This window comes from Ipomoea nil, unplaced genomic scaffold (genome assembly GCF_001879475.1).
Source record: "Ipomoea nil cultivar Tokyo-kokei standard unplaced genomic scaffold, Asagao_1.1 scaffold1572, whole genome shotgun sequence".
In the NCBI taxonomy this organism is placed as follows: Eukaryota; Viridiplantae; Streptophyta; class Magnoliopsida; order Solanales; family Convolvulaceae; genus Ipomoea; species Ipomoea nil.
In genome coordinates this window covers 105,934-118,900 of record NW_017618000.1, presented here as the reverse complement: position 1 = coordinate 118,900, position 12,967 = coordinate 105,934, and the positions used below count along the sequence as shown (strand labels likewise).

Sequence of the window (12,967 nt, the reverse complement as noted above, 5' to 3'; positions counted from 1 at the left end):
AGAAGCTGGCTGCGGTCAGATTGATACTCTTGGGCTGCGGTCCACCGTTTGGTTGCGATCAAACGTTTCTATACGAGCTGCGGTTCGTCCTTTTTCCTGGCTGCGGTCAGATGACATTCTCTTGGGTTGCGGTCCACTGTTTGGTTGCGATCAAACACTATGATGAGCTGCGGTTCATCGGTCGGTTGCGATCGACCCCTCCGTGTTGCGATACGGGGCAAGGTGCTGCGGGGCCGTGTCAGAGCTATATGCGCTGACCCTCATGTATGGGCATGCGATTGGTCCTGTGGCGCCAACAAAGTGTGTTATGTGTTGTGATATGGATGAGTTGTGATTATGAGTGTCTTGGGGGATGTGACTATGGGACTTATATTGGGGATTGTTCATGTTGGGTTATGATTATTGTTTATGCCTTGCCTTATCTGCCTTATCTATTGCGAACTGCATATGCTCGTTATAACTGTTGCTTGTGTCTGGCCTTATCTGTCGAGTCATTCCCGGTTTTAAAGCTAGAGTTCGTAGGATATATCTTCATGCTCATAATGGTTTTCGTATATCTATATATATCTCTATATGTATTGTATTTCAACGCGTTGGAGTGGGTTACCAGCATCTCTCGCTGAACAGATATATTTGGCTTTCAGGCACAGAAGAATAAGTCACTAGAGCGCGCTAGAACTTGGAACGTAGAAGTAGATAGTTCCCTTTTTGGCCTGCGTGCCATGCTTATGCGTTTACATTATTGAGGATATTAGTAGTTAGCCTGTGCACCTGAGTTCTCTAGCTCAGGTGTGGCATAGCACCCCATACTCTTGTATTATGTTTTGGGATTTAATGAGATTTCACCTTTATTCTATAAGTTTCAAATGTCTTGAAAATCTGGGGTGTTACAGTTGGTATCAGAGCCTAAGTTTGACCCTAGGAAAAGACTCTTAAGACCGGACTTTAGGACGTTATGCTTGAACTCTAAGTACCTAGGAACATAGGACTCAGGAATCTTAGGACGCGCGGTGAGATTGTGAAACCTACACATAACTTCCCTACACGTTGCCCTTCCCCATTCTAAAACCCTTCCCCACTTATCACTTCACCAGAAGTGCGTCGAACTCTAACTTAACATTCTTATAAACACTGACCAGAAAGACGATAGCATGGCACCGAACAGAAGGCAATCAAGGACTCCGGAACCCGCCACCGACGACCCCTTGACCCAAACCCTACAGCAACTAACACAAGTCGCGCAGGCATTAAGCGACGCGGCCCTTCGCAAAGCCAGGCCCCCACCGCCTCCGGTGAATGCAAACTCTGACGTCGCTCGACAAGTCTCGAATCACCGACCACCCACGTTCTTCGGAGAGGAGGACCCCGCAGTCCTGGAAGAATGGATTCGGACTCTTGACAAGATTCTAGGGGTAGTAGAATGCCCCGAGGAGCGTCGTGTAGAAATAGCCTCGTTCTACTTCGGACACGAGGCCGACCTCTGGTGGATCCACGAAGGACCCACCCACCGACAAGAACCAGGGTTCAACTGGGAAAGCCTCAAGGCACGATTACGTGAACGGTTCTACCCAGCCCACATAAAAGCATCCATGTATGAAGAGTTCCTTCATCTAAAGCAAGGGACGGCCACCGTCGTGGAGTACCATAAATGATTCCTCGAACTGGCGCGTTTCGCACCCGAACTTGTCCCCACCGAGGTGACCAAGGTAGAAAGATTCGTATCGGGCCTCAACTTCGAAGCCCGGAAGGCACTAGTAGTAAGTAGGCCCCGGACCCTCAACGAGGCTTACGTCAGTGCCGCGAACCTCTATCGGATCCAACTACTTCAACGCGGAGCTCAGGAACAAATGCGAAGAAGGAACACCGGAAGTGGGGCACCACCGGTGAAAAGAACAAGGAACGACATCGGCACGAGGTCAAACAACCCAACTAACCCAAGACCGCCCCCGGGAAGCAACGAAGCGAACCCAAGAAACTTTCCTTGCCCGAGATGCAACAAAAGTCACAGAGGCAAGGACTGCGCAGGCAACCCCTGGCGATGCTTCAACTGCGGGGAGGAAGGACACAAGGCCTTCCAATGCACTCGGCCCCAAAGACCGCGTCCCACCACCACAGGCCAACACGGGGGTACCGGTCACCAAGGGGGCTACGGCGCTCCCGGAAAAGTATTCGTCATGAGCCAAACGCAAGCCGACCTCGGAAACGAAGAAGACCTAGAAGGGGAAAACCCAATCCCTGAAGACGAGGACCATACGGACCCCGCCAAAGAAAATCCCGAAAGCGAATTCTGTCTAGGATAAGCCATCACCCCCTTGTAACCGCCCCCTGTATCGTATAAACCACTTATTCAGTTTAATTACTTCGGGAGCAATATGTCTACTTAACCCTTCTTGTCCGCCCCCTTGTAACCGCCCCCTCTAAATCCCTAAAACCCACAAAATCCCCAAATCAAAAACCCTTCTTCTTCTTCTTCTTCTTCTTCTTCTTCTTCTTCTTCTTCTCTCTCTCCCTCCCCACACCCTCTCCTCCTCCCTCTCGCATACCCCACTGCCCCACCACAGCCACCATCTCCCACCGACGCCGCCACCGCCCGGACGCACCCCGGCAGAGTCGCTCGCCTCGCCGCCGTCCAGACCAAGCCGCCGGAGACCACCCGCCATCTGCCCGGAGTCCGCCCAGTCGAGACCCACTGCCGCCTCCACCCGAACGCCAATCCCACGCCACCTCCTCCTCATCGTGAACCCCGCCTCGCCGCCGCCTCCCTCGCAACCGGAAGACGCCGCCTCGTCGAGGACGCCCGCCGGAAAAACACGCCGGAGCGCTGCCCACCTCGCCGGAGACTCGCCGGATATCTCGCCGGAAGCCTCGCCGGAAAACCCACCGGAAAAGTACCACCTATCGCGATGCCAAGGAAACCCCTCGGAATCCGCACCCCGGAGTGGAACAATGCCGATTACACCATGATCGGAGGTAAAGCACTTGAACCCGACCAATTCTCTCCGGAATTGGTCGATATGCTTAAACACCAAGGACTTTTAGATACGTATCTCACCATCAAAGGGGATACGTACCCCGAATTGGTGAAGGAGTTCTATCAACACCTTGTAGCCACCAAATGGGGTGACAAGGTAGAAATCACCACCAAAGTCCGCGGCAAGGAAATTGTGCTTTCCGAAGGCCGTTTGGCCAAGCTCTTGAAATTGACCACCACGGGTGTGTCCGACTATGACCGGAAGGGGTGGATTGACACCCAAACTACGGGATACAAGGACTATCTCGGGTACTTACTCGGGAAAGAGGATGGGTTCACCTCGGCCACCCGACCAAACCGGAAATGGCTATCGGTGGAGCAAAAGATATTGGTTATGATTGTAACCGATAGCCTCTTGCCCACCAATAACAAGAGCAAGGATGTGGGAAGCTTGGAGTGCACCTTTGCGTATCTCCTAAAACATAAAATCAAGTTCAACCTGCCGGCACTCATGCTAAAGCACATAGAGTTCTGCAAAACAAACAACCGGCTTAGCCTACCTTACGGGATGATCCTAAGTTGGATCATGGAGAAAAAGGGGGTAGACCTAAGCCACATCGAGGTCAAAACCGCCAATGGCATGGTTTTCAATGCCCAAAACCTCCGCCGCAACGACATCTACTTCATCGAAGGAGGACACTATCTCACCCTCGAAGAAATTTGCCAAAAACCCGATGAGGAACGTAGGGAATTGGTTGATCGGTTGGACATCTCCAACAAAAAGCTCAAGCGGGCCATGCAAGATTGCGGAGGCACGGAAGAAAATGAAGGACAAGAGGAGGAAGACGGGCCTAACCCGTTAGTGCACCCACGGCCAGGAAGGAACCCGAGGGGGCAAGACGAGGGTTCGGTCAATGAACGCATACTCGCACAGCTCGACCGACAGAATCAAATCATGGAAGAAGGGTTCTCATCCCTGATCCGCACCACACACGCACTCGATCAAAGGGTAGCAGCGATCGAGGCCGCCTAGGGCACTCGCTGTGCACCCAGTCCCAGCGCAGGAAACCGAGGTACAACCGAAAACTTCCCTATCACAACACCATCAAAAGTTCAGCCTACCCCAAGCCAAGACAAACGTAAGGCCGCAACCCTAATCAGGAGGCCGAGCTACGAGGTGTCTAGGGGTGAAAGGATGGACTATAACATCGGGCTTCGGGGATGAAGCCCCTTGTAAAGGGGGGCAGAGTGTAACACCCCGTGTTACGGCCCCTAAAACCATTTAATTAATCAATCAATAAGCCCAAGAGAATGAATAAATCATAATGATTAATTAGGGAAAAAGGCCCACCATAGTCCATGGGCCCTCATATATAAACCCAACCCCTAAACCCAATCCTTAGTTCCGAAAGGAATAGAATTAGCAAGCCTATAATATTAGTTCCTAATTAGGACTCCTAAATATATAAATAAGGGACTTAGGAGACACCTAGAACTTCCCACACACCTAAACGCCCCACCTCCCCAGGAGAGCTCCAAGAATTCCCCTAGAAGAAAGCAAGAAAGCAAGAAAGCTTAAAGAAAGACCCTTCATAGCCAAGGAACTAATTAAGGCTAAGAGGTAACCCATGTCTCAACAAAACCTATTTTCATAGCTATGATTTCCCCCTTAGGGTTTCCCCATATTATTGTGTATTAATGACTTGTGATAATTATTGTTGATGAATGATGTGATGATCCCATGTGGGATCTTGATAATCTTGATATTGAGAGATTCTTGATAATTATGATATTCTTAATGATTTTATGGAGTTCCTGATGATTATGCGTTGTTCTTCATAATTGGGTGATGATCTTGATGATTATGTGTTATTCTTACCGAATCTTGCAATTAGAAGACGAACCGTATTCTTGTTGATATAAAAGTGATTAGAACCCTAGGTTGTATCGTATGATCTTATTCTTGGATTATCGGGTGGGGAAATCGCATGTTTCGGTGTTGATTATACTTAGAAAAGCATGATAGGTTATGTGCCGTTCGTTCCTCGTATTTGATTCGTTAATTGTCTACGGGTTGTCGTTAATTGTGATGTAAAGTGTCTAAGTATGGTTTCGGGTTCCATAACGGTTCCCGGGGCGTAAAGTGTGTGAAAGGAGTCAGTGGGGGGTAGGTGGGGGGTAGGGGACCCGCCACCTACCCATAGCCGTAAACCACCGCCTGGCAGCGGGTGGCCGGCGGGCGGGCAGTTGCCCGCCGACGACCCGCTGCCCGGAACAGTAGAAACCGGCGGGCAGCCGGCGGGTGGCCCACCACCCACCGGCTACCCGCTGGAAAGTCGTCCCACCCGGGACCCCGGCTTCCCCGTTTGACGTCCCCCGTTCCCCGTGGTGTCCCAACGGACTCCGTTTATCGTGCCTATGTCTAGTTTGATGTTTCGGGTACCGTTCGTAGGTTTATGGGTCTATTATATTGCATGCTAGTTGAATTGGTATCCCGTTGACCTAGGTGGAAGAAGTATGAACCCCTTAGGACTATTCTTAGTAAGTGATGGATCACGCATAGGTTTTGTTATACGTTCTCTCCCCCTTCCTAATGTGTAATGTGGGTTGCATGTGCTTGCTATGTGTTATGTGTGTGTGTTACCCCAATTCGGTTGCGATCGGATTGGTTATCCTGAGCTGCGGTTCAGAAGCTGGCTGCGGTCAGATTGATACTCTTGGGCTGCGGTCCACCGTTTGGTTGCGATCAAACGTTTCTATACGAGCTGCGGTTCGTCCTTTTTCCTGGCTGCGGTCAGATGACATTCTCTTGGGCTGCGGTCCACTGTTTGGTTGCGATCAAACACTATGATGAGCTGCGGTTCATCGGTCGGTTGCGATCGACCCCTCCGTGTTGCGATACGGGGCAAGGTGCTGCGGGGCCGTGTCAGAGCTATATGCGCTGACCCTCATGTATGGGCATGCGATTGGTCCTGTGGCGCCAACAAAGTGTGTTATGTGTTGTGATATGGATGAGTTGTGATTATGAGTGTCTTGGGGGATGTGACTATGGGACTTATATTGGGGATTGTTCATGTTGGGTTATGATTATTGTTTATGCCTTGCCTTATCTGCCTTATCTATTGCGAACTGCATATGCTCGTTATAGCTGTTGCTTGTGTCTGGCCTTATCCGTCGAGTCATTCCCGGTTTTAAAGCTAGAGTTCGTAGGATATATCTTCATGCTCATAATGGTTTTCGTATATCTATATATATCTCTATATGTATTGTATTTCAACGCGTTGGAGTGGGTTACCAGCATCTCTCGCTGAACAGATATATTTGGCTTTCAGGCACAGAAGAATAAGTCACTAGAGCGCGCTAGAACTTGGAACGTAGAAGTAGATAGTTCCCTTTTTGGCCTGCGTGCCATGCTTATGCGTTTACATTATTGAGGATATTAGTAGTTAGCCTGTGCACCTGAGTTCTCTAGCTCAGGTGTGGCATAGCACCCCATACTCTTGTATTATGTTTTGGGATTTAATGAGATTTCACCTTTATTCTATAAGTTTCAAATGTCTTGAAAATCTGGGGTGTTACCCATAATCCCGTCTTACACTCACGAACTAAGCATATTGATATCAAATATCATTTTATTCGTGATCATGTCGAGAGGAAAGACATATCTCTTGAGTATGTTAACACTGATGATCAACTTGCGGACATACTCATGAAACCTTTAAGTGAAGCAAGATTCTCCTCTCTAAGGCATGAAATAGGAATGATTGAAATGACATAAAGCAACGAGAATCAAATCTGCAAAGATTCTCATTCTCGATATTCAAAAGATTCGATCCATCCTCACACGCAAAGATCTCTATAAAATGAGGTACATAACGTAATTAAGCCTTCATAACTAACAAAAATTCTAGTGTTTGTCTTTGTGTGTGCAGATATGAGTACAGGAAGCGAGAAAACAATCATTGAGGCACAAGAGGAGAAAAGCGAAATCTTCAATGATCCACTTGTGACCAAGCAAGAGTTAAACAAATTTCTTGAACATTCACAATACATACAGAGCATTCTCCGTGACCCAACGAAAAATGAGTCAAGGGAGTCATTCCACTCTGTTGGCAATCCTATAGGGTATGTCAAGGAAGACAGCGTGCTGGAACGAAGTGATAGTCTTGACTACTCACCCTCGAGCACTCCTCCTAAGATGCCATCTCCTCCCAAATCCACCGCAAGCAGCAAGAAAAAGAAGGCCTAAACAACACTATTAGGCCACAATGATAAGTTGTGGTGATGTTATCTTCAGAATGATGCGCTTCTCTAATAAACAACGTTATCTTTCCATATATTTCTGATAGCCTGACTAACACGAAACGTGAATCATTATCTAAAATATTTTAACAAGTTCTACACGCCAACGTTATGTCTATAAATTGATTTCTCTCCACATAAGTTTCACTCACACTCAGTCCCTAGAAAAAGAAAAGCTTGCAGGTATGGATGAGGGTAAAGAGAAAATGGATGAAGCCGAGATTCGAGCTATCCATCATCTTCAAGAAGCAGGCAAATTGACAAGTGCTACAATAACAAAGATAGTAGAAGATAGTGATAAGGTCCACGTAACATTCACTATGCCAAACTCAGCCACTCCAAAAGATGAAACCGAAAGAAGGGCCATTCGTTTAAACCATCATCTCCAGAAAGCAAGTTTGCCCAATGCTACCATTATCAAGCTGGAGGAAGACGGTGAAAGGGTCAATGTGACATACTCCATGCCCAACACAGCAAATCTTAAGGAAAAGGAGGCACTGGACAATATTGTCAATGAATCTCTGGCAAAGAAGGTATATTACTTGGAACAAGCCAAACGGCTTGCCAACGAAAGGATAATGACGTTGAAGAGCGCTAACAAGCACTCAACAAATCCACCTAAATTTCGTTGGTACCCCATTCCTGAAGTTCCACAAAGTGATGAGACCTACGAAGACTTCACTTTGGCTCACTCTCAGTCACCCAACAACCCAAACACGCCTACCCTCACACTTGAGGAACTAGACGAATATTCAAACAGGGCTAATCTGCCCGATGTGACTGATGAGTTTTCCCGTCTGGAACTTCACATGCCTTACCGCTTTATCTGAATATTGTTTGTCTTCTTTGTATGGTTTGGAGTACCTCTGCACGAATCTCGTTAATGAAGTTTCCAGTTTATTTGTGTCTTTACTAAATTACTCTCTTGACCTTGTTACTTTTATGTCAGATTATCTCTCTCAGGTCAAAGATGGAATTATGTCTTAGAGCATCATACATGAGTTTATTACTAATTCACACATCTTGAAATCATATCTCTGACCCTAAAATTATGACATTCTTGAAAATGTCCATTCAAAGTCTTCTACACCATTAATGGTCAGTTGAAGAAATACATGGTCATTGATTGCAGCATTGAATGCTAAGAGCAGTTTCACAACGTTATCTCTTCCAAATCTGCCTATAAAAGGGGACTATATCTCGCTTTTCTCTACCATTCTCATCTTCACAAATGGCTCCTAAAAATCCCTTCACAAGGGGAGATTCCAGTAAGCTCCGTGAACTCTCCAGGCAAATAAGAGAAGAGCAAGGAGACATGTACCCAGGCAATAGCCTTCAAACACCGTTGGAAATCTCGTCTGATACTGAAGAATCATCTCTGTGTGATGATATGGCTGGGTTCATTGTTGAAGAGCCTCAGAGAGAAGCTATTTCATCCCTCCCAAAAATCTCAGCAAGTACCATGATCCGGACTACATGGCTTATCTGAAGAAAGAGTTTGAAAATGAGGCAAAAGTTAAGGGGGAAGAACCTGAATCATCTTCGGGTTCCAACTATCCACGTACCGGAAAATGGACAAGCGTATGTGGGGAGATCTGAAAAAGGCAAAAGCTTAGCCATCTGAGGTCAAGAAAGTCGAGAGAAAGAAAAACTAATCCTTCGGATTATGTATCTTATCTTATGTATTGCTATCTCTCGTTATTTTGAATAATAAAATCTCGGTGTTTCTGTTTTTCTTAAAAGAAGTGAACGAAACTTTACTTGTCTCGTTCACATCTATCTAAGGTTATCCCGAATCAAGAACAACTCTCTTGGAAATGAATTTATTCGGGACATATCTTTTGAGACAAATGATTCTCTACTTTATGGATCCTCTTACTGATAATGAAATCCGAAAGAAGCATTGTGAAAACGCTCGAAATGAGAGGACTGGCATTTTCTTAATATTAAATCTCTCGGGAAATGCATTCTCTTAGTATGATAAGAGATTTGTTTGACTTTATTTGTCTTACAAATCTTACATTATGACAAGTTCATCCTCCTTTGGGTTCGAACCGTGCTTGATAAGCCTCATCTGCTTCTGTCTCATCTGAACCGTCAGATAATTCATCATGGGGATCGTGTGGCCGAGAAATATGGTCCACTACCCCACCATGACTGACACATGAATTGACGTGCATTAAATGCACCTACAGATACTCGAGTATTTTTCTCTCTCCGCATTAAATATGGAATGATCAAAATTTATCTGCACACGATCTTATCACTCCCCCATGCTCTGATCAGTTACCATATGAAGAAGAGGAGGCGGTTAAACTTTTGAAATTCCACTAACCCATCTTCATATGGGTTACCCATATTCAGTTACCCGGAACCAAATAAAACCCTACTTGAACTCTCTACGCATCATACCTCACCTTTTTCATTCCCTCCCAGACAAAGCTATCAAACTTACTCTCTCAGACACTCTACAATGGCAGAAAATACACAAGCTACATCTTCTGAAAAAGAACCAGAGACCCCTTCTACCCTGGAAATCCCAAGCTTTCCAACCGAAGACATGCATTTATTGAATCCAGAGTTCCATTTATTGTTGGAGGTAGCATGTGGGATGCCCATGGATTTCTCGAGTACGTGTTAGATCGAAGATTTGGCGAAGATATCATATGATTGCTCATGGAATCCGGATTGTACAAGTTCATTACACATCTCTACACCATATGGTATCCCATCGATGTAACACAGTTCTACATGAATGCATCCATATCTTCCGACTCTCTGACCATCACTTCCAGAGTCCACAATCATCAAGTGGTCCTCACTTCGGAAGACATTCGAGCCACGTACGGGTTTCCACAAAGAGATGATTCTTACAAGTCCAACCTTACGTATTACCACTATGATCCAGAAGATTTCTATGATTCTATCAAGAACAACCAAGCTCCTTCGAAGACAAAAATCACGTGGCCATTAAAGAAGAAGTGGTTTCGGCTGAATTATGAATTTATCGTTGACATCTTCAACAAGGTTGTTGATCATAAGACTTCAGGCACCGATGATGTGACAAAGGAGAAACTAAAGATGCTGCATGCCTTTCTTAATGAACTTAAGGTTGACTGGTCGAAGATCATTTTCAACAATCTTGTTCACACCATCACCTACCACAGGAAGAGTCCAGGAGACATCGCCAAGAAACTAGGGTATGGTTTCATGGTAAGCCATCTTCTTGTCACTAAAGGAGTTTTAATGCGACCAGGCATTCGGCCAGGATCGAAAGCTTGCCATATGAAGCAGAAACCATCTGGTTATGACAAGCAGAAAGCACTGGAACTGGGGATTCCCGTTGAGTTGGTTAAAGCCAAACGGAAGTCAAGAACGCCAAAGGCATCCGAAGATGATCAACCCAAGCCAAAATGACAAAAGAAAGAAAAACGCTCCTCTCGAGATAAGATAAAGAGAAATGATGATGATCAACCATTGCCAACACCTCCAAAATCTCCTCAAAAGAAGAAGAGTACAACCCCACCTCTAAAATCTCCACCACCGGAAATAATAGTTGTGAAAGACTCTTCCGAAGAAGACAATCTGACTCTATTAAGACTTGGCAAAAAGGGTCACTTTCGTTCTCCTGTCAAATCAAAGCATTCCCCGAAGAAAGATACTACACCGAAAGTAGTAGACGCGAGAGAAGCACCTTCTCAGGGGGAAGAGAGCATGAAAAGAGCACCTCTCCAGGGGGAAGATCAACCGAAAGTTGTCTCTCCAGACAAACTTTCTAATCATCAAGTACCAGATATTGGTCATATTTCCTCTCCAGTCCCTCATCCACAAGAACCCACTTCGGCAGAGCAACTCCCCCGAGGATTGACACAAGAACCTGCTGATGTGGAAATGGAGGTCAGTCGCTTAAGTCTTCCACAAGAACCTGGTTCGCTAGAAAAGACGAAAGAAATAACTGATGCGTTGATTGAAGTTCCGTCTCTGCCACAAGAACCTATTAATGCAGAGCAGGTAATTCTGACACAAGAACCTGCATTGGTAGACGAGACAGCTGTAGTGTCGGTAGCTAGTCCAGCTATTCCAAAAGTATCAGCACCAATTCCCAAAGCAACAGTTCCACCACCATCACGAGATTAAGTGCTCCGAGAGTCCATTGAAAGTGATTATCAACGAGTTTTGCAGTGGCAAAAGTGGCGCACAGCCCCATTAAGTATATTCATTGAAACCTTTGAAGCCATGCAAGACGAAGAACAATTTGCCCTGAAATGGATCGGAACAGATGATGTCTCCAAAGCACTTCGTCTTGAAGAAATAAGACGAGTGTTCTCCTACAAGATGACCAATCGCACTCTTGGAAAAGACAAAGCCCCACTCTGCATTGAACTCAACAAGCCACCATTGGATCCGGCAGTTGAAGAAGAACTGAAGCAACTCCGCTATGCCTTGTTGCTATCAAAAATCAAAACATCTCTAGAGAAAGACCACCAGAATGATCCAAACTGTAATGTCAGTGGCTCGAAAGATGAGCATGGACGAGAGATCAAGGACGACAAAAGTAACAGTGATGAAGAAGATGAAGACAACACTGACAATGATGCTGAGGATGCAGATGATGAGCATGATGATAATGATGATGACAATGACGATGGTGATAACATGGGCAACAACGTCGCAAGCTGAACCGAATTATGACAGCCAATCCCCCCTATTGATTGGCCCTGATTATGAAACTTTTCCACAACGATCTCCGCTTAGAAAATTGCCATCTGACAGTGATGAAACAAGGGAAGCATCACACCAAGCTCAGAAGCTTTCAAATGATCATCCCGAAGATATGTCTCGTGCAATTGTACCGCATATTCCACTCATGGACGAGACTCCGATCAAATGAGAAGAAGCAACTGAGGGAAAAATGGAAGCCTCACATATTCTCCTCAGCTCAGCAAGTGGTGACAAAAGGGAAGCACCACCTCAAGATGAACATATGGACACATCGCAAACTAACATTGAAGAAGAATCAACTCCAGAGTCCCCACGGACTATCATGAACCACATGAGAGAAACTGTTCACACAGCCGAGAACATTCATCTACAATATTTAGTTCTTCGGCAAAATGACACAAAAGTGTTAGATGACTTATACAAGAAGGTAGATCTCCTAATGGCTGCCCAATCTCAATCTCGGCCTCCACCTCCAGAACAGTCTCAACCGCCTCAACAAACTCAATCAAATCACAAGTTCCTTGAGCGTATTGCAAAGAAACTTCATGAGCTTCATACCTCCGTCAACACAGTTGCACGGCAACAACACGAACTCAAACATTCTCATTTCAGTCTTAAAGAGCGTGTTGACTTGGCTTGCATGAAGATAGACACTTCACAAGATAATTCCTACCGACTGGGGGAATATGCTCTTCAGATTCTCGGATATACCCAGGACATCTTGGTTGCAGTGAATAAGCTTTCCACTGTTCCTCCTACCACTTGTGCCGATGATGCCAAAAAGGGGGAAAAGAGAAAAAATGACGACAAGGATAAGGATGATGATCATCCGAGAGATAACACGAAAGAACGGTCTCCAAGAGAAACTCCAAAAGAACGACATTCTCCTTCTCGGACACCAAGAGATTCTGGTCAAAGAAACACAAAACCGTCACATCCACCATCCAAGTACCGTGGACACCATTCCTCACA

The 12,967-nt window shown here is 45.8% G+C and overlaps 1 protein-coding gene across 1 annotated transcript; it reads left to right on the top strand.

The window, feature by feature from the left end:
* The first annotated feature begins 11,509 nt into the window (after positions 1 to 11,509).
* On the top strand, positions 11,510 to 11,953 carry LOC109190151 (pheromone-processing carboxypeptidase KEX1-like). Its single transcript, XM_019340596.1, has one exon. The coding sequence runs from the start codon at positions 11,510 to 11,512 to the stop codon at positions 11,951 to 11,953; it is 444 nt and encodes a 147-aa protein (XP_019196141.1).
* Positions 11,954 to 12,967: the final 1,014 nt, after the last annotated feature.

What these genes read in the sequence shown, in the direction of transcription:
- LOC109190151 (XM_019340596.1), top strand. Translation starts at nt 11,510, where the DNA reads ATGCAAGACGAAGAACAATTTGCCCTGAAATGGATCGGAACAGATGAT.